Below are 20,477 nucleotides of genomic sequence, written 5' to 3'. Positions count from 1 at the left end.
CACATGACCTTGGATAGGTCGACCTATGCATCAAACAGGTCAACACATAACCTGTATAGGTCGACCTATCCGATATTTTTCTTCAAAATTTCATATTTTTCTATCCTCCTTTGCATTTCCTTTTTCCCTAAATCACCCATGCATATAAATACTCCATACATCATCATTCTCTAGTAAGGTTTCTAGAGTAAGTAAAACCTACATGAATCCAGGATTTCAAAGCATCTCATCATCTTCAATTAAATCTATGCATACACACAATCAAACTATACATAATCATTTTTTGATTGGGTGCCATCTAGATTAGGATTGATAATGTCCAATTAGGTTTGTTGTACCGAGAATATTGGGTTGGGATCTTTGAGGGATTAAAATAAGAAAACCTAGGTGGGGCTTTCCTTCAAGATCTTTAGGGTTTGAAGGTTTTGGACAAGATTGTTCAATTCAGATTTGATTGAGTGAAATCCTTGAGACTAGGTGTGTCGGCAAGGGAGTAGCGTGAAACGGTGGATCGTGTTGACATATCTTGGGTTCAACAAGTGTTTGCTTGGGATTAATTCAGTCGGGTGAAAGCCTTGAGGCAAGGAGGTCATGCAAGTAGTTAGCAACAATGGGTGAATTGAAGTGGCATTGTTGGTGACTTGATCAAGGTTTTTGAAGGTGTTGAGTTAAGAACAAACTTAGGGTTTGTGGGATTTGATTTCTCATATCTTGTATTGATACATTTGCAAAGTAAGATTTATTATATTAATATCTCAATTCAAATTCGAATAGAGGGCAGACGTACCCATAGCGAGGTCGATTGGGGAACTGCCTAAACAAATCCTTGTGTACTTTCTCTCTATATATCTCTTTTATTTTTCGACTCACAAATTGTCGATTACTTTGATCACCGGGTCAAAATAGTCTGGATCATAATTTTGATTACATTTTGAATCTTGTGTTTGTTGTATTAATTATTAACCATTTGGTCATGATTGGATTTCTTAGAACAACAAACACCATATAAAATTCCAAACTTTTTTTCCACACACCAAGTGTTCGACAAATTGTTTGACTTAGTTTTTGTGTATGAATATCATTGGAGATAGACTTTTACTATTGTAGAGTATTCAATTAGTTGTGCTTAATAGTTATTGATTGACTTGTGGATTATTATCATTCTATTGGTACTATTACACATATTCGGGCTTATCAATAGAAGGTTCGGTTAGACGATTTTGAATTCGGGAAATATTTGAAACTTGCTTTCGCGTCAAAAAATTTCTAAATCAAAGTTTCAAATAATTTTTTAACTTAGGATCTATTCACCCCCCCCCCCCCCTCTAGATCTACGCCTATCGTCTAACATTGTTCCCTTTATGTCAAACTTTTGAGGCAAGGATCTAAGAATCTTTCTCACCAACTTTTCTTCTGACGTCTTTTCTCCTAAAGCAAAAGAACTGTTTGCAATATCATGTAGTCTGATGTGGAAATCTGATAAGGCTTCATCTTCCATCATTTTCAAATTTTCAAACTCAGTTGTGAGAAGCTGCAACATTGACATACGCACTTTAGAAGTGCCTTCATGAGCAGTCTTGAGGATCTCCCAAGATTCCTTAGCTTCAATACATGTATTGATGAGTCTGAACATGTTTTTGTCAACACCATTGAATATAACATTCAATGCCTTATCATTTTCCAGAGCTTCATCATTATCATCCTTGGACCAATCAACTTCAGGCTTCAGCTTTGTTGTACTAACTTCAGCAGTAATAACATGATGCTTCCAACCTTTAATCACAGCCTTCTAAGTTTTGTTGTATATGGATTTGAGAAAATCAACCATATTTGTTTTCCAATAATCATAATTTGAGTTATCCAAAATAGGTGGCATATTGATCGAACCTCCATCCTTAGTGTTTTCCATTTGAACAAAAAAATATCCTTCATATAGCTCACCCAAGCAGAACAGGGTGCTTGCTCTACTGCCAATTGAAATTTTGTTCCTCAAGGGACAGATGTTGGACACAATGTTGGAGCAACTGGTCCAACAAGTTAAACCAGGTTTTACACACAGATGGGAAATACTACATAGTCGATGTAAAAGAAAGAAATAACACAAGAGATTGGTAATCCAGTTCGGTAAAATCACACCTACATTTAAGGGGCACTCTACCCAAGAAAGGAAATTCACTACTTCGAATTAGAAGAATTATTTTTATAAGAACCTTCAAACCCTATGAATTTATATGCCTCTCCATAATCCTAATGACTTTCTATTTAGGTCTCCCCCTAAATATGAGAGTCCACTCAATAATAAGTTTATTCATTGTTGAAGTTACAACTCAACTAAGACAAATCAATTATGTCAAGTTACTCAAACACACTAGTGTATAACAAAGATTCAACACTAATCCAGTTATGACATTAGCATGGAATACAAGTAACAAAGACTCAAACCCTATCACAAAGGACCTATTACTTGGGCACTAAAACTCTACCAAAACATGAGAATTGAGTCTCCTTATATAGCAATGTCTTTTGGGATTTTTCCTTTGGATAAATTATTTGATTTAGTCTAGAAAATAACTGATTCTGGTGGATATGATCTTCTCCATAAATGTCTCTAACAATAAGATATGATATGTTATACTTCAAATTAAAATTAAAATCTTCATTTAAATCTGATTTGAATATCTCCAATTGTCAAACAAATCAAATAAACATTGCTAATAAATCTGCAACAAATATGATTGAAATCCAATCAGAAAAATCGTACCAAACAACATTCATCAAGATCTACTAAACAAGGTCAGATGTTGTGCAGCAGACGCTGGAACATCGTGTTCCATATGTTGCACCAGTACATCCAAATTCACTCTTCTCCATGACATGTAAATCTTTTGTTGTAGAGATTGACTTGGATACAAAGCAAATTGCAATAACATATGTTTGTTTCTAGATAGCAGATGTTGCAACACACATGTTGGAACATTGTGTTCAACTTGTGTCCCTTCTACACTAGAACCAACTTGATCAAACTCCAAGTTGTTTTTCATAATGCAGTCAATCCCAAAAGGACCAACAATGACAACTAGGGATTAATAATGACAACCTAGTCTTTAATGACAATAATTATAAGTCAAATATAATGCGATTAAAGCGGTTAAAGATACAAACCAAAGTATTAAGGTTTGATAGACTTGAATCTTCAATGAAGGAAACTAAATGGAATATAAATCAAGCTTCATATCAAATTAAACTCAAGAAAGTTTTTATAAGGATTGAAGCATCTGAAAAGTCTTGAAGTATAAGAAAGCATGCCTCGATTAGTATGAGTGAACATATTGTAAAGCATAAAGGCATTCTCTTAAAAGTGCATCGCTAAATCAATCACACACACACACACACACACACACACACACACACACACACATATGCTTTCAAACTTATTTTTCTCAATAAAAAAATTTCAAAAATAACTTGAAGTCGTGCCATATAAGTTACGAGCTATCAGAAAAGCTCTCAGCAAATTTTTATCTTTTCCAATCGATTAGCACCTTGACCCAATTGATTGAGTCAATTCAAAAATGTGCCATAAGCTATTAGGACAATATCTTAATGAGGTGTAACGACTAAGTATCTTTCCTTTCCTTTTTTTAACTTAGTAATTGATTAATTTAAAGACAACTAATTGATTGGTATATGTTGCCAACCGATTAGTAAGTCATAAAAGGCCATAAAATCTTTTACTTCTTTGTGTCAACCTTTAGTCTATAAATAGAGATTCCATCCTACTTTCAAAATCTTCCAGAAACGTGTTTTCACTTCTCACTTCTCACACTCTCTCTAAAATTTCTTTTGTTTACTTTTATTCACAGAATTTTGCCGAAGTGTTTTTCAAGAAAGTTATTTTGCGAGTGAGGAAGCTATAATTCTGGAAGAGTAGTTTTGTAAGTTCACCAAGGAACTTTTGTTTATACCTTGGTTGAACATTTTATCCACTTAGGGATTATTTGTTTGTGTTCGAAGGTAAACTTGTAAAAAGCTTAAGTTTGGGATTTGTGTTATCAAGTCTCTTATTTAGGTTCAAGATTAGCTCGTGGTAAAATCTCATTGGTTCTTGCTTATCTCGTGATAAAACCAAGTTTAGGATAAAGTTTATCCTGGTATTAAAAACTTATTTCGGTTTGAGATCAACTTGGTGGTAAAATCTCACAGGTTATTGGTTAGCCTGGTATAAAACCAAAGTTTGGTTTCGAGAGCTCATCCTGATGTTAAAAGCTCTCAAAGTTTGTTTGAAGCTTGAATACTAACCACTCCAAGATTCTTGTGGAAAGGAGATTAATTGCTTTTATCTATCATTTAGAAGGAAGACTCGTTGTTTTCTTTTGTGTTTGTTGATTGAAAGTTAACCATAAACTTCATTTTTCGTTGCATATGGGGGTTCCAGAGTTTAACATACTAAAAGCTTTTAATTTTATTGGATACTGTCAAGATCAATTTTTAGGGGATGAGTATGTCTTTTTCTTTTTCGATCGAACCTCTATAACTTTCGGTGTTTCTCTCTTCCCTTAACTCTTGACATTTTCGCAATTTATCTTCTCCCTTTTATTTTTCCGCTGCTTAATTCTAAAAGTTTTCGAAAAGCAAATTTTTCTGAAACACGCAATTCAACCCCCCCCCCCCCCCCCACCCCCCATCTCTTGTGTGCGAAGTCACATGTCGAACATATGTCTTTATGTGTCATCTTAACAAATGCAGACAATAAATCATGGTTAATATAACCATATCCATTCATCCCAGATAGTTACAAGATATTCTGAAACCATGGTTCATCAGGCTGCAACAACTTTGCTACCTTCATACCATAGTGTATACATTTCAACGTCTCATGGTACTACAAAAATAAATACATCATTGTTAGACAGTTCAATTATTTTAACACGGATGTTTAAAAGAGTAATTAAAGATTTATGGTACTTTTCCCTCACACACATGCCTAACAGCATGATGTGCATATAGAAAAAGTATTGAAAGGTATGAGGGGTAGAAGTTGAGAAACTTATCAAAATATGAGAGATGAATGATATTGGCTTGAGTGTAATGGAGTAGAAGTTGAGAGATGTGCTAAGTTTGAATGTAATGGAATAGAAGTCGTAAGAAAGATTGAAAAATATTGGAACATGGGTCGCCACTAATGAGCTTTGTTTTCACTTGTGTGCAACTTGAAAGAAATGAACGAGAAGGAAGAGAGAAAAGTTTGAGCGTGAATACTTAAATGATAGCGTTTGGATTTGAAAATCGGATAAATTCTATAACATTGATTTTGCATGATTCTGAGATTGATTTTAATATCCGTAAATTATTAAACCAGAGTTCAAAAGTCGGACATTTTTTATATCTTTAATTTGATGTATTTCTAAGTGTTTATTGTATATTTAGTGTCTCCGGATTTTAAAATCCAAATTCTAATAATATTTTAAAATTTTGTCAAAAATATGGGATGTAATGAACCAAAACTAATTTTCTCACTCTTTTGGAAATTTAAGGACACCTATACCACACAAATTTTCAAATGATTATTCTATATTAAATACATGCTAACAATGTAATCATATCACACATGCTAAACCTTATAAACAATTAGTTTATAATAATCAAGTTTTATAATTCAATTAAGCCATCTACTTAATAAAAGAGGTTTTGAATCATTAGTTAAATTATTATGTTTTCAATCTAACCATACAAATGAATTAGAATTCAAACGAATGACCCGTTGTATTATAGCATCTTTAATCAAATATAAGAACACTTTACTTTCACAACATGTTAAATTAAATTATAAATTATCTATGGGTTAGTGTAAGCTTTTTCAATTGGTTTATTTAAATTAGTAAGAAATAATATGACAACCAAATAATTGGCCTATTGGTAATATTCAGCGTCCTTTATGTGTCAGGCTGCTAGCTACCGATTTTGATGCACAGTACACGCCTCAAAAAAAACATTGACCGACCTATTTGAAAAACTGTCGTCACACTTTTTCATTTTTCTGTTTTATCATACTTTTAATCTTCTTAAACACCAAATATAATAATAATAATAATAATAATTTTGAATAATACAATCCAAACAAAAATAGCTTAAAATGTCTTTCATACTAATCCCATCCTCCTAGCTAGTAAAATCCCAACTCTAGAAGAAAACAAAGAGACAAAACTTGTAAGTTTTCAAAACTTTGCAAGTTTTCAACACAAATTGTAAGATCAAAAAAATATAAGCCCATAATAATAATAACAACAATCCTTTCTAATTTCTGACAACTGTACATTGTGTCAAATAGCCTAGTTGTCATCACAAACTCCCATTGTTAGTTTCATTCAGTTACCATGTCAGCTTCTCCATCACCTGAATTCAAAAAAATATATATTAGAATATCATGAAAAATAGGCGACCGTTTATTTTTAGATTCATAGATTCATTGAATAATTAAAATATTTACTTTATTGATCAGATACTAATATTGACATGAAATTGAAACGAGAAACATTGTGTCATAGGAAAGAAGAGTATCAAAACCTTTTCTATTCATCAGGCAAAGAAATGTTGATATCAGGAGATGTTCTTTGATCTGAATACTCATCGGAACCGGTCCAAGTAGCAGCATCGGGTGTGTCATCTAAGTTCAGTTTATCGCTTGAAACACTGACAGATTCTCTCTGGTTTTGATGATCGGGTAACTGAGACAAAATCGGTATCATGAAGTTTTCAGCATGAGCATTTGCTTGTGAGATAGGTCTTGCTGCTGTCAGGATTTCTGGACCAGTTGATGTTGGAGACGACACCGTTTGTTCCCGTTGGTACTTCTTTTTAAGCGTCTTGTTACCATCTGGCGTGAAACTTCCAACTACAATCTGAAACCAAGAATGTTTTAAGATTATCAATCAAGTTACTTGAGTCTTATATTTCAGCTTTAAAGTGATCAACTAAGCCTCAATCAGATACTAGAGTTGGCCTGTCGGTGAAAACTCGAGTCCTAAGAGTATGCTCCTCTTAATGTCTCATATTCGAATCCGCTATGTGCTAACAATCCTAGTGTTTCTAACTTCAATACTCTATAGCAGTGAAGTTGTATAAAAAAGTTATCGATAAAGTTTTCATCTGATACCAAACCGATAGTTATAAGTAAACCTTTCAGAAAGAAACGAAGAGAAGATCTTACTTGGATAGGACCAGCAGCTGTAAGTAGACCAGCAACAGAACCTCCGATCACTCGGCCGTCGGGACCAGCAAGTGAGACACTCAATCCACCATCGCGAGTTCTTATGCCGCTAGTGTCTGAGACCGTATATGATCCAGACAAAGACAAGATCTCAAACCGACCCTGAAAGTAAATAGCACACAAAATTGTTCAACAGTTCAAGAATGTCTCCATGCATTTCTCCGCTCCAAGACATGGAAAGTTTTACTACTTGAAGAAGCTTATCTTAGTGGTGGACAATGTTTCGAATACACTTTACACGTTCCTTAGAATTAACATATTTTCTATCAAACACGCGAATGGTATATAACCACATGTATCAGTGTTGGGCCAGATAATGCCTTCAAAATAAAGTGTTGTTGCTACATAGTTTTTCTCATTTACCGGTGTTAGATCTCATACACTCAGAAAATCGAACCAACATTAAAATCATGTTTGAATAAACAGGTTAATTGAACACTTATTATGCATATAGATCAATTCAATCGGGAATTTAAAAGTGAGAGAGAGAAATATAGAACACTTCAAGAGAGTTTATATTTAAAAGAACATACCTCATAAGTCAAAATACCACCACCGGAAGAACCGAGTTGACGTAGTGTGACTTTAGAGATAGCTCCATTGGCAGAAAGAATGCATATCGCTCTTGGACTCTTCTGCGCAAATGACAAGATCTTCCCACCAACATCCTACAAAGTGACAAAACAATATCTTTATAACATTACATTTACATCCCTCACCAAATACTATAGATCTGTTAAAACTTCTTAGTAAATTACATTCCGTCACCAAAAGAACTCAACGATGATAATTGATAATGCTCACTATATTACCTCTCCGGTATAAACAGTAACCACATGCGGTGTAAAATCCACAGCAGCTGTGCTTGCAAACACTTCACCTTAAAAAATTACAGACACAAAAATCAGATTCCATCAACAGAAAAATAAAAAATTAGAAACCAAAGTACTCATACATATTTTAAGTCATAAAAAACAAATGCATTCAGAAAGTAAAGTTTCTAACTTTTTCACTGGCCTAAATAGGAAAAACATAACTAATTTGCATTTAGCCTCAAAAACCTCATGAACCAAAAAACATAAAATACCCATTAAAACAATCTGAATAAAGTTCAAAACTTTAAGATTCCAAAACTCACCAAAAGAAGAAAGGATTTGGTAATTTCCAAACCCAGTTGGTTTCCCACGGCCCTTTTTGGAGGAAAACTCATTAGATGACAAAGTGAATCCAGGTGGTGGTGGTAACAATGGTGTTGTTGTTGTTGGTGTTTTTTCAATCTTCTTGTAATTAGGATTTAGGTTTCCATCAGCATCATATTTTCTTGGTCTACCTCTTTTCTTCTTCCCAAACAAATCAAAGCTTCCTCCACCACTGCTTCCTGGCGTCATCGTCGTCGTTGTTGTTGACACTGCTACCGTAGAAACCACCATTGATGTTCCAGTAGTATTAACACCACTAACACTGTTTCCGACATTCATGTTCATGATTTGAGGTAATGGGTTTGTTACTGTTAGTACTCGTTGAGGTGAAGAAACATTGGTATTGTTGTTCATAGTTTGTTCCATGATGAAAGTTTTGTTTTTGTCTTGTGTTTGTGTTTTTTTTCTAGAAACTAGAAAAAAAAATGAAGTGTGATTTGAACAAGTTGAGTTTTCAAATGGCGCCACACAGAAGGAGTATAGTTGTAGGGGAGATGGTAAGTGTAGCCTTTTTCTCTTTTTAACCTTTAAAGTAAAAAAAAAAAAAAAAAAAATCTTAATAAAATATTTCGTATTATATATTTTTTGTTATTTATATATAGGATTTGTTTATACATATATTTAATCATGTCTTTATATATGTCAATTTATTATTTTATTTAATTTTATTTAATTTATGAATTAAATTCTTAATAAAAAACTTGGTATACCAACCATGGATTAAAATTAAACCTTATTACATTTTTAGAATATATTTAATAATAAGATATGAGTATATAATATATTTAATTTTGATATAACATTTTTGCAAAATCAATGAATCACAATTAAAAATAAATTGAATTTTTTCAAAGTAATATGTAGATAGAATATCTCGCTACAATTAAAAAATAATTATTATTAAATGTTTTTAATTTCTTTTAAACTTTTGTGTTTTTATCTTTCTTTAAATATAATTTTTTTATGAAATATAAAGATTTCACAAATCACATGTGTTTTAAGAGCAAAAATTAGTATATTAAATATAAATATTTAATTATAATGTTGGTCTATTTATTTTTAATTTTTTTAATTGATTCACAGAATTAATCTTTTATTTTAAGTTTAAACAATTTTAATATTTTCTCATTTTTTTATATTTGAATTAATATTTTTTCTTTTTAAAAATGATAAATTTTTTGTAAAATATGATAAATTATTGTATATAAATTTAATATGAAACTTTATAAATAAAAATATAAATTTAAAAACAAAAATTTTATTGATTTTTTAGGTAAAAAATGAAAAAAAGATTAAAATTATTTAAATTTAAAATAGAGATTAATTTTGTGAATTGAGATTAGAGATTAAAATTATAATTTAATTTATAAAAAATATTATATTAAATTTCATGCATTAAGTTAAACAAACATTTCAACACAATATTTATTTTTTAATACTAACCATTCATATTTTTATTTGGTATTTTTAATTTTAAAATAAAATAAAAAATATAAAAAAAAAATTATTAATCATTTGATTATAATTCAACAACCGTAATATATTTAATGCATGAATGCGACATATTTATGCATATAGAGAATCTGATTACCACTTTGCAGTAGTAATTCTTTACCAAAATAATAAATAAATTAAATATAATTAATGTAAAAGAATGCATAAAACTTTTTTCACAAGCATGCCCCTATTAAATTCTACTTTATTTTTAATCTTTCTTTTTCCCTCTTTCTCTGTGCATTGCATTAATGAACGATAATGAGGACTGGAATGGGAAACTGCTATTTTCTTGTCGGGACTCACTCCACTTTAGATTTATTTTATTTTATTTGCATGTGTAAAGTAACTATTTATTTTAATTCAAAATCAAAAATTAAAAAAAAAAAAGTAACTGGGTCGTTATTCATGAGGATAATCCCTACATAATGTTGTTCTATGACCAAATTAACCCCAACAGAATTTTTTATTTTTTTATTTTTGTAGCAACTACTACTAACACTAGTACACCTATGATGTTAGACCTTGCTATATTGAGGATTTAAATTTGACATTAAGCTAAAGTTGAGAAATGGCGTGCATGGAGATCAAATATTACAGTAATTATTGTTTTCCTATTAAAATAAAGTTTATCTTATTTTATATTGTCATTTGTCATACGCAAATTATTGAATAGGCATCTTCCTCTTTGAATTTTTTTTAAATAATTATTTTTTTAAGAATAATATGAAAGTAATCATAATTGTTTAATTGTAATTTTTTGTGTCGAAGCAGATTGTTCGGCAGAGTAAGGAAGTGTCGAACCACTTAGTGTGTTGAGTTATGTTAGTGTGTCGAAGTGTCAAAATTTGTTGCTTCACACAAGATTTTGACTTAGGTCTATTTAAGTAGTGTTAGTTATTTTGGGCTTTTATAGTTTTGGGTTTTGGTTTGAGGTCCAAGTTAACCTAAATCTATAAATAGAGGGAGTAACCCTTATTTTTGTAATGAAGTGAATAAAACATTCCTAACATTGTATTCACATTATTTTGTAGTTGCAAAGTGAATAAGAAGTTTTCCACAGTTTGTGGGCAGAGAGAAACTATGCAGAATTTTATTACTTTTCTCCTTCATCGTTCTTTACTTTCTTTCCTTCTTCATTGTTTTTTTATTGTCATTGTGTGGGTGATAACAATCTTGTTCATCAAGATTGATTGAAATTCTCCATAGGTTTTTAGGGATTTCCAACATCTGGTATCAAGAGCTCCTGTTTAATCGATTTGTGGGAAGAAAATCACCATGACAACAAATCATCCAAACAACCATTTTCTAGCAAATCTTTTGATTCTCAAGAACAACAATTATGAGAATTAGTGCAAGTAGATAAAGGTTGTGTTTTGTTATCAAGATCTTTGGGATCTTATGAAGGAAGGAGTAGCAACGCTTGCAGAAGCCGCGACGGATCAAGAAAAGGCTGCACATAAAGAATTGAAGAAGAAAGATTATAAAACTTTATTTATAATCCATCAATGTGTTGATGCAGATAACTTTGAAAAGGTTAGTGATGCAGAGTCAGCGAAAGAAGCATGGGAAATTTTGGAGAAATCGTTTGGAGGCGCGGAGAAGGTGAAAGAGGTGAGGTTACAAACTCACAAAAGAATGTATGAATTGTTTTAGATGGAAGACAGTGAAAGCATAACTGGTTTTTTCACCAAGGTTACAAAACTGGTGAATCAAATGAAGGTATGTGGAGAAATATTGACATCAAGATCTGTTGTTGGAAAGATCTTGAGGTCGTTTGCTCCAAAGTTCGACCACGTGGTAGTAGTCATAGAAGAGTCGAAAGATTTGACAAAATTGACAAAGGAAGAGCTTTAAGGGACGCTTGAATCTCATGAATAAAGAATGGATGAAAGAGCTGCAGGAAAGTCGAAGAGTGATATGGCTTTGCAGGCTCAATCAGCAAAAGAAAGAAAAGGCAAAGGAAACTGGAATGGCAATAAAGGCAGAGGAGGTTACAACAATTCGACTGGTTGAAATCAGCAAGAAGGAAACTGGTTGAATCAGAAAAAACCCTAGAACCAAGGCAACCAAAGAGGTGGTGTTGCAGGTAGAGGAAGAGGTGGTGTTCAAAAGCCAGACAAGAGTCACATTCAGTGTTACAATTGTCAAAGGCATGGTCACTATTCTAATGATTGCCCATAAAAGCAGAAGAATCAAGAAACTTATGCAAAGCTGGCGAAACACGAAGAAGAAGATACGTTGTTGATGGTTACATCAAGAGAATAAGAGAGATTCAAGGACCAGTGGTACTTGGACTCAGGATGCTCATCACACATGTCTGGAAGAAAAGATTGGTTTGTCAACATAAAGCCCTCAATGAAGAACATGGTGAAATTTGCAAATGACAACACTCTAGCAGCCGAAGGTGTTAATGATGTTCTGATTATGAGAAAAGATGGCAAGATGTCAATAATTTCAAATGTTTTGTACATACCAGGCATGAAGAGTAATTTGCTCAACATAGGACAGTTGGTCGAAAATAACTACAAGGTGTCGATCGAAGACAAGATGATGAGAGTTCTCGACTCAAATGGAAGGTTGATCTTGAAGGCTCCAATGTCTCAGAATAGAACCTTCAAGATTGAACTAAATGTGATGGAGCATAAGTGCCTTGCAACAGCAGTCAACAAAGATGAATGGATATGGCATTATAGACTTGGCCATCTCAATTTCAAAGACATCAGAAATTTGAAGAGAAGAAACATGGTTTCAGGATTACCAGAAATCGACATTCCAAACGAAGTGTGTGAAGAATGCGTGCATGAGAAGCAACATAAGAATAACTTCAGTAAGGATGCAGGAAGTAGGTCGAAGGCAATTCTTGAAGTCATATACTCTGATGTATGTGGCCCTCTCCAGGTGGATTTGATTGGAGGTAACAAATACTTTGTTACATTCATAGATGATTTCAGTCGAAAACTGTGGTCTTACCTGATCAAGAAGAAAAGTGAAATGATCGAGGTATTTGCCAAGTTTAAATCTATGGTCGAAAGACATAGCGGTCGAAAGATTGAGATTTTGAGGACTGATGGTGGTGGAGAATATGTGTCGAAATATTTTGATGCATTATGTGTGAAAGAAGGGATTGTGCATGAGGTGGTGTCACCCTACACTCCACAATAGAATGGAGTCGCGGAAAGGAAGAATATAACCATTATGAATATGGTTAGAAGTATGTTGAAAGGAAAGCATTTGCCCAAAGAATTATGGGGAGAAGTTGTGTTAACTATGACATATATCCTGAACAGATGTCTGACGAAGAAGCTAGAAGGAATCACACCAGAAGAATGTTGGTCTAGTGTCAAGCCTAGATTGAGTCATCTGAGGGTGTTTGGATCTATAACACGTAGACATGTGCCAAATCAGTTAAGAAGAAAACTTGATGACAAGTCAAGTCAGATGATCCTGATAGGATATCATTCGACTGGAGGATACAAGTTGTTCGACCCAGTGAATAAGCAAGTGGTGATCAGCAGGGACATGATCATAGATGAGCTTAAGGAGTGGGTTTGGACTGAGAATGTCAAGAAATATTCAGTGAGAATCTTTTATGATGAACCAGCTAGTGAAGTCGAAAGAGAAGTTCGGTAGGAAGAAGTCAGAGGTGAAGCAAGCCCAAGCAGACCTACAAGAACAAGACACATGCCTGCAAGATTGCAAGAATGTGTGATTACATCAGATGATGTGGTCAATGAAGAAGTTGAGCTGGTACATTATTCTTTCTACGCAGATGTCGAACCTGTCAATGCAACTGAGGCATTGAAAGATTTGAAGTGGATGAAAGCAATGGATGAAGAGATAACACTGAAGAGTCATAGAGTAATTACCATGAAGATCGACAGCATGTCAGCTATCAATCTGGAGAAGAATTCGATAGAACATGGTCGAAGCAAACACGTCGAAATGAGGTTTCATTATCTTCGAGAGCATGTAGCAGATGGGAAGATGAATGTGGAACACTGCAGAACTGAGAATCAGATTGCAGACATCATGACGAAGGGAGTGCATGTCAAAGTGTTCAAAAGACTAAGAGCTATGATAAATGTAGATATCTTAGACACAATGAATTAGGTTGTGTGTTGAATTTTAATTCCTTGTATCGAAGCAGGTTGCTCGACAGAGCGAGGAAGTGTCGAACCACCTAGTTTGTTGAGTTGTGTTAGTGTGTCGAAGCATGTTGCTTCACACAAGATTTTGACTTAGGCATATTTTAGTAGTGTTAGCTATTTTGGGCTTTTATAGTTTTGGGTTTTGGCTTAAGGTCCAAGTTAACCTAAGTCTATAAATAGATGGAGTAACTCTTATTTTTGTAATGAAGTGAATAGAGCATTCATAACATTGTATTCACAGTATTTTATAGTTGCAAAGTGAATAAGAAGTTTTCCACAGTTTGTGGGCAGAGAGAAACTCTGCAGAATTTTATTACTCTTCTCTTTCATCGTTCTTTATTTTCTTTCCTTCTTCATTGTTTTTTTATTGTCATTGTGTGGGTGATAACAATCTTGTTCATCAATATTGATTGAAATTCTCCATAGTTTTTGGGGGATTTCCAACAATAATTTCAAAGTATTTATCAATATAATTATTTTTCAAAAAAATGATTCTAGAAAATGGTTCTCATAGTTATTAACCACTACCAAGTCACCAACATATTAGGAACTAGCCCTACTATCAAAATATCTTTGTGGGGTCTATTCTGAGTGTAACTTCCATGTATTTTTTAGATGTGAAACCTCAGAGAAAACATTTCAGGTCCATGTTTTAAAGTCGGGGTTTTAGCGTCTCACAGAATAACAATCTCATATCATGATATGGCAGTATGACTAATAGAATAATAATACAATAAGAATATAAAAATAAAAACATAAAAATAAAAGGTAATAAATAAAATAGAAGAAGTAAAAAAAGACAAAAGCAAACAAACAAAAATATAAAACCCTATAATTAGATGTTATGATGGATTCTATTTAGGGAAGTAGGACTCCCCATTAGAGTCGTCGGCTGTCACGGCTGGAAAAATACAGTCGTCATCATTCTTTATTCGTTCCTAATGAACAAGGAAATAATGATAAAACCTAAAGTTAAGGGAAGAGACTAAAGGTTCAGAAGTCGGTTAAGCAAGGGGAAGCTATTAGGCACCCCTTACCTCTATTGTATTCAATGGGATCCTCCTCTAAATCTAGGGTTAGTGTGTATTTCTAAGGGAATGCTTGCCCATATTAATTATTATTTGCTTAAGTTATTTATTTATAAGAGAAACTCTATTGTTTAAAGAAAATGATTGATTAATGTAGTTAGACACAAAAAAGGTATTTTTGGTTATTGTACTCGCTAGAGTGCTACGACTATACGCCTACATACCTTCATGTTGGATGAAGGATCAAAGCATCGCAGTTCTTCTAGAAAATGTTTGATTGTTTTGGTCGTTTTTAGATTATTGAAAGTTCTCAACGCATCAGGGGCAGAGAAGGGTTTGATTTTGAAAATGCCTCAATGTACTCGCTAGAGTGCTACGACTCTACGCCTACGTACCTTCATGTTAGATGAAGGATCAGAGCATCGCAGTTCTTCTAGAAAATGTTTGATTGTTTTGGTCGTTTTTAGATTATTGAAAGTTCTCAACGCATCAGGGGTAGAGAAGGGTTTGATTTTGAAAATGCCTCAATGTACAAGGGTTGAGGACTTAAGATTTGAGTGTGTGGCATTGATTTTGGTTAGTTGACCATTTTGCAAAAAATATATTATTCTTAATTTAATTAGAAATTAGATTAGATTATATAATTATATAATTATATATATATATATATATATATATATATATATATATATATATATATATATATATATATATATATATATATATATATATATATATATATATATATATATATATATATATATATATATATATATATATATATATATATATATATATATATATATAAGTTAACTTTTTTTGAGATATTAAACATAATTAGATAATGAAGGAAAATATAGTACGATCTCAATTAAACCCTGATTAGCCTTAACAATGTCCCAAAAATTAGCCCTAAAATTAATCGTAAAATTATACTAATAAATCCTAATTATTAAAGCATATTTTTGTTATTTTTATAATTTAAAATAAAATGAAATAGACTCTTGATTATGAAAAATAATTATTTTAATTAATTATTGATTAAGTGCTAATTATAGATTATTAATTTATGAAATTAATTAATAAGAAAATAAGTTAAATTAATTAAATCAAATAAATTGGGCATTGGGTATATTTTATGTTCAGATAGCAATGGGCTTGTGAAAGGAGGGTGTAAAAATTAATGGGTATAGGCCCATTAGACTCGAAGCCCAATCTGGAGTCAAGGAGTCCATGGAGAGAGTCAATAGTTAACTCTCATCCAAAAATGTTGGATTGATCTAACGAAATCCAGGCAGATGTTACAGGGAGCGTTGAATGCGTGTACTTGGTCAAAGTAAGCGCAATGGAAGGATCATATTGCAAGTTAACACGGGTGTATACTACGCGTGGGGCATGGGATCATCAGTTGACTGGGATAGTCAATTGGTCTAGAGCCTCCCCAAGTGCCACTTGGCACACATCAAAGAAAATGCAAGAGGAGTGTTTAAAGGATCCTCTTTCAGAAACCTCATTTCTCCCACTTCTTTCTCTCTCTACTCTCTTTTCTAACCTCTCTCTAACTCCCTTCTTCCGACCACCACCTACCATTCTCCAGCCACCTCAAACCACCATGATTCCCAAATTTCTGATTGATCTTCAACTGGAAAGTTCAAACATTTCCCAGAAACCCTTCAATTATAGAAAACCCTAACCCCATCTGAAGAACCCTAGCCTTTCAAACACAACAACCCTAACTCTGTTTATAAATCCTAACCTTTTCCAAAGAACCCTAACCCTAAAAAGTATAAATACTAACTCTGGTTTAAGACTCCCAACCCCAAAACAACCATGAATGTTCATCATCCGAATGAACATTCATCTTCAACCTCGACCCACAACCTTACTTAACCCATATCATACATTAACTCACCCAGGTTGACCTTAAACCAATCCCGAAACATAGACCGGTTCTCCCTAACCTAAGTCACCATCCTAAACACAGAAATCAAACAACAAACTCAAACCATAAACTCTAGATACTCATGTGTTACCCTTAAACCGAAACCCTTTTAAACCCAAATCACACCAAAACAAATATAAATATACATCCAGTCCCATCAAACACAAAAATAGAATTGATCCATAAAACCTTAATCTAAATACACATCAAGCAAGCAAGGCATCAGAAACAACACATATGAACAAAAGGCGAGTAGAGTACCAACCTACAGAGAGGAGGATTTCTCCGCTTAAAGGTAAAATTTCAGTTTAATTTCTTTTTTTGCTTATCTAATTCTTCCTCCTCCTCTAACTTCTTCTTTTTTCTTTGCCTACGATGAATGGAGTTTAGCTCAAAGACTTAGGGTTTCAATGAAAAACCCTAAGTATCCCTTCAAGAGCGTTGGTGGAGTTTTTGGGATCGCAACAACTGTTTAGGGTTTCTTTTTTCTTCTTTCGATCTCCCTTTTGATTTTAGGTTTAGGTTTTTATAGATTAAAATTAGGGTTAGAGTTTTAATTAGATATTTTGAATTAGGAAATTTAGGCTTTGATTATTTATCTGATTGATTGTGATTAGAAATTATTTTTTTTAATCTCTGATGTATTTGGTCTGAATTGACGTGTAAAGTGTATTGTGCAATGTATTTGTGGATGAATTTTGAAAGTTTTGATTTAATTTCAAGTTTGGATATTTTGATCCTTTCTGTTTTCATTTGCACGTGAATTAGGGTTTCTGCAGATTGGGGAATTAGGGATGGATCCAGGTCATTGAGTGAAATGGTGAATTTGGGTCTGCGTTTGACCCAATTGGACTTGGACTTGGGTCCCCTATTAGCCCATTGGGCTTAGGCTCTGGTCAGCTCTTTGATCAACCCATTAGACAAAACAACAATAATAATCTGATTAAACAATAAAAACTATCCTAATTATTTCATTAGAAGCTAATTAATTAATTTAGTTATACTATATTAATAATATTAATCAATATTCTAAATTAGTTTTATTAATAATGTAAGTAATGGATATTAACCTAATTGATTAATCTAAATTCCTAATATCGATTAATTATAAATTAACCATGTTTGTTAATTTATAAAAGTGGATTATATTAGTAATAATATTGATCAATAAAACTAAATATTAATAAAACTAAATCTAAATTAATCATTAACCCTCTAATTGGTAATAACATACTATCTAAAATATCAATAACCCCAATTAGTTCTAGGAACAAAAAACTTATCAATTAATCGAGACGGATAAAAAAAAAGTCAAAACAGTCATCTTTTGACTTTTTAGATCGTTGAGGCTGACCAACTGACTTATACTGGCTCCGAACGTGTTAGTGATCTAAACCTAGGTTAGGAGAAGGGTAGTCAAAATTTGGGGTATGACATCCATAATTCTTTTTCTTTCGTTATCTGAAGTATTTCCGGACTATTCATATGTCTTTCTGATGTATTTCCAGATTGAGTATTGAGTTTTGAGGTATTTCCAGAACCTATCTGAAGTATTTATGGATTATCCCTTTATCTCTCTGATGTATTGCTAGATTGAGTCTTATTTTCTGAGGTATTTCCAGAACCTATCCGATATATTTCTGGATTATTCCATTGTATCTCTGATGTATTTCCAGATTGAGTATTGTTTTCAGATTGAGTCTTTTTCTTTCATAAACACAAGGCCATACAACCAACACATGCAAACTTCAATTGATACTCACTATGAAGCAACACTATATGTTTTGAAATATATCAAATTTGCACCTTCTCTAGGAATTTAACTGCATTCAAAGTCTTAATCAAAATCAAGGCATTGTGTGACAATGACTAGGCCACTTGCCATGATATTAGAAGATCTCTCACATGATTTTGCATATTCTTAGGAATTTATCTCATATCTTGGAAATAAAATAAATAGTTAACCTTAGTTAAAAGCTCCAATAAAGTTGTTAAGAGTCTCACATCAGACAATATATGGCTTGAACATGTGGTTATAAGTAGGGGCAGTCCTCACTCTACCAACCGGTTTTGTAGGGTTGAGTTAGGCTAAATCGCACATTCTTAACATGGTATCAGAGCTTTGTTTAAGATCCGGTGGGCCACCTACTATGGTTTACGTTATTAGGCCACCCACCATTTATTTCCACGCTCCAGATGTCTAGTCCTGGGCGTGAGGGTGTGTGTTAAGAGTCCCATATCGGACAATATATGACTTGAACATGTGTTTATAAGTGGGGGCAATCCTCACTCTACCAATCGGTTTTGTAGGGTTGAGTTAGGCTAAACCACACATTCTTAAAAAAAGCTAAGTAGAGAGCCATGATATCAACCGTTTATGAAATCCAATGGCTCATATATCTAATTCAAGACCTCTAGTTTGCACATACCACTTATGCATAATTTTTGTGTGACGGTGAATCAACAAGACACATTACTTCAAACTTTTTATTCCATGAGAGAACCAAACACATAAACCAATATTGTAATTTCGTATGAGAGAAACTTAAGAAAAAACTTTTCCATCTACTTCATATCACATTCTCAACAAATAATTGATATTTTCACTAAGGCCCATGATAGCACATCATTTCTTAACTTTATTTCCAAGATTGGCCTTCTCAACATATGTGGCCTAAATTGAGGGAGGATATTTTCCTAACACATTTTCTATGTAGGTAAGTAGCTGTCAATTAGTTGGTTAGGCTTGATAGTTTGTTAGTTATACTAACTAAGTATATAATTGAATGACACTTAAGCACCTCACCATCATCTTGTGATACTCAATGATTCAGTTAATGAATATATTCTTTTCTTTCATTATATATTAAACTCTAATTTCTATTCATGTATAGTTTAATATTCAGCTATAAAACTATTCTTAGCATAGATTCTATTAACATTAAACGATTAACTAAAAAGGTTGACTAAGTTAGTAAGGAGATAGCTTGCACACCTAAGGTAATGGGTTAAACCCCCACTTATGTGAGAACATCTTTAGTAAATAATCTACTTTTTAATATATAAAAATTAACTACTATCAAATTTACGTTATAACCTAATTAAAACTAATAAAACATGAGTATTCATGTCTTTAATTGTCTTTTTGCATTATTCCTATTTGCTAATTCAATATTAATAATTATTACACAATATCTCTATTTTAAAGAAAAATATATTAATTGTTCTAAATCCAACTTTATTAGGCAGGCGAAAAATATATTAATTGTTCTGAATCCAACTTTATTAGGCGGGCAGACACAATTTCATATACCAATAAACCATATTCTTTTGCAATGACATTGTATCCCTTTCAATTACAAATACCAATAAACACAATTTCATCTTTTCCAAGAC

At 32.8% G+C, this 20,477-nt stretch overlaps 1 protein-coding gene across 1 annotated transcript; it reads right to left on the bottom strand.

Annotated features, from left to right (window-relative positions):
* Positions 1-6,059: 6,059 nt before the first annotated feature.
* On the bottom strand, positions 6,060-8,965 carry LOC127096963 (AT-hook motif nuclear-localized protein 1). The gene is made up of 6 exons (XM_051035488.1): positions 8,406-8,965; positions 8,080-8,147; positions 7,801-7,935; positions 7,208-7,369; positions 6,565-6,899; positions 6,060-6,393 (listed from the first exon to the last, which is right to left on the bottom strand). Exons 1-5 carry the CDS (start codon positions 8,830-8,832, stop codon positions 6,570-6,572), a joined length of 1,122 nt encoding a protein of 373 aa, XP_050891445.1. The 5' UTR covers positions 8,833-8,965; the 3' UTR covers positions 6,060-6,393; positions 6,565-6,569.
* Positions 8,966-20,477: the final 11,512 nt, after the last annotated feature.

The sequence above is a fragment of the Lathyrus oleraceus genome, chromosome 6, assembly GCF_024323335.1.
Source record: "Lathyrus oleraceus cultivar Zhongwan6 chromosome 6, CAAS_Psat_ZW6_1.0, whole genome shotgun sequence".
Classification (NCBI taxonomy): Eukaryota; Viridiplantae; Streptophyta; class Magnoliopsida; order Fabales; family Fabaceae; genus Lathyrus; species Lathyrus oleraceus.
This window is presented reverse-complemented; position numbering and strand designations above follow the sequence as displayed.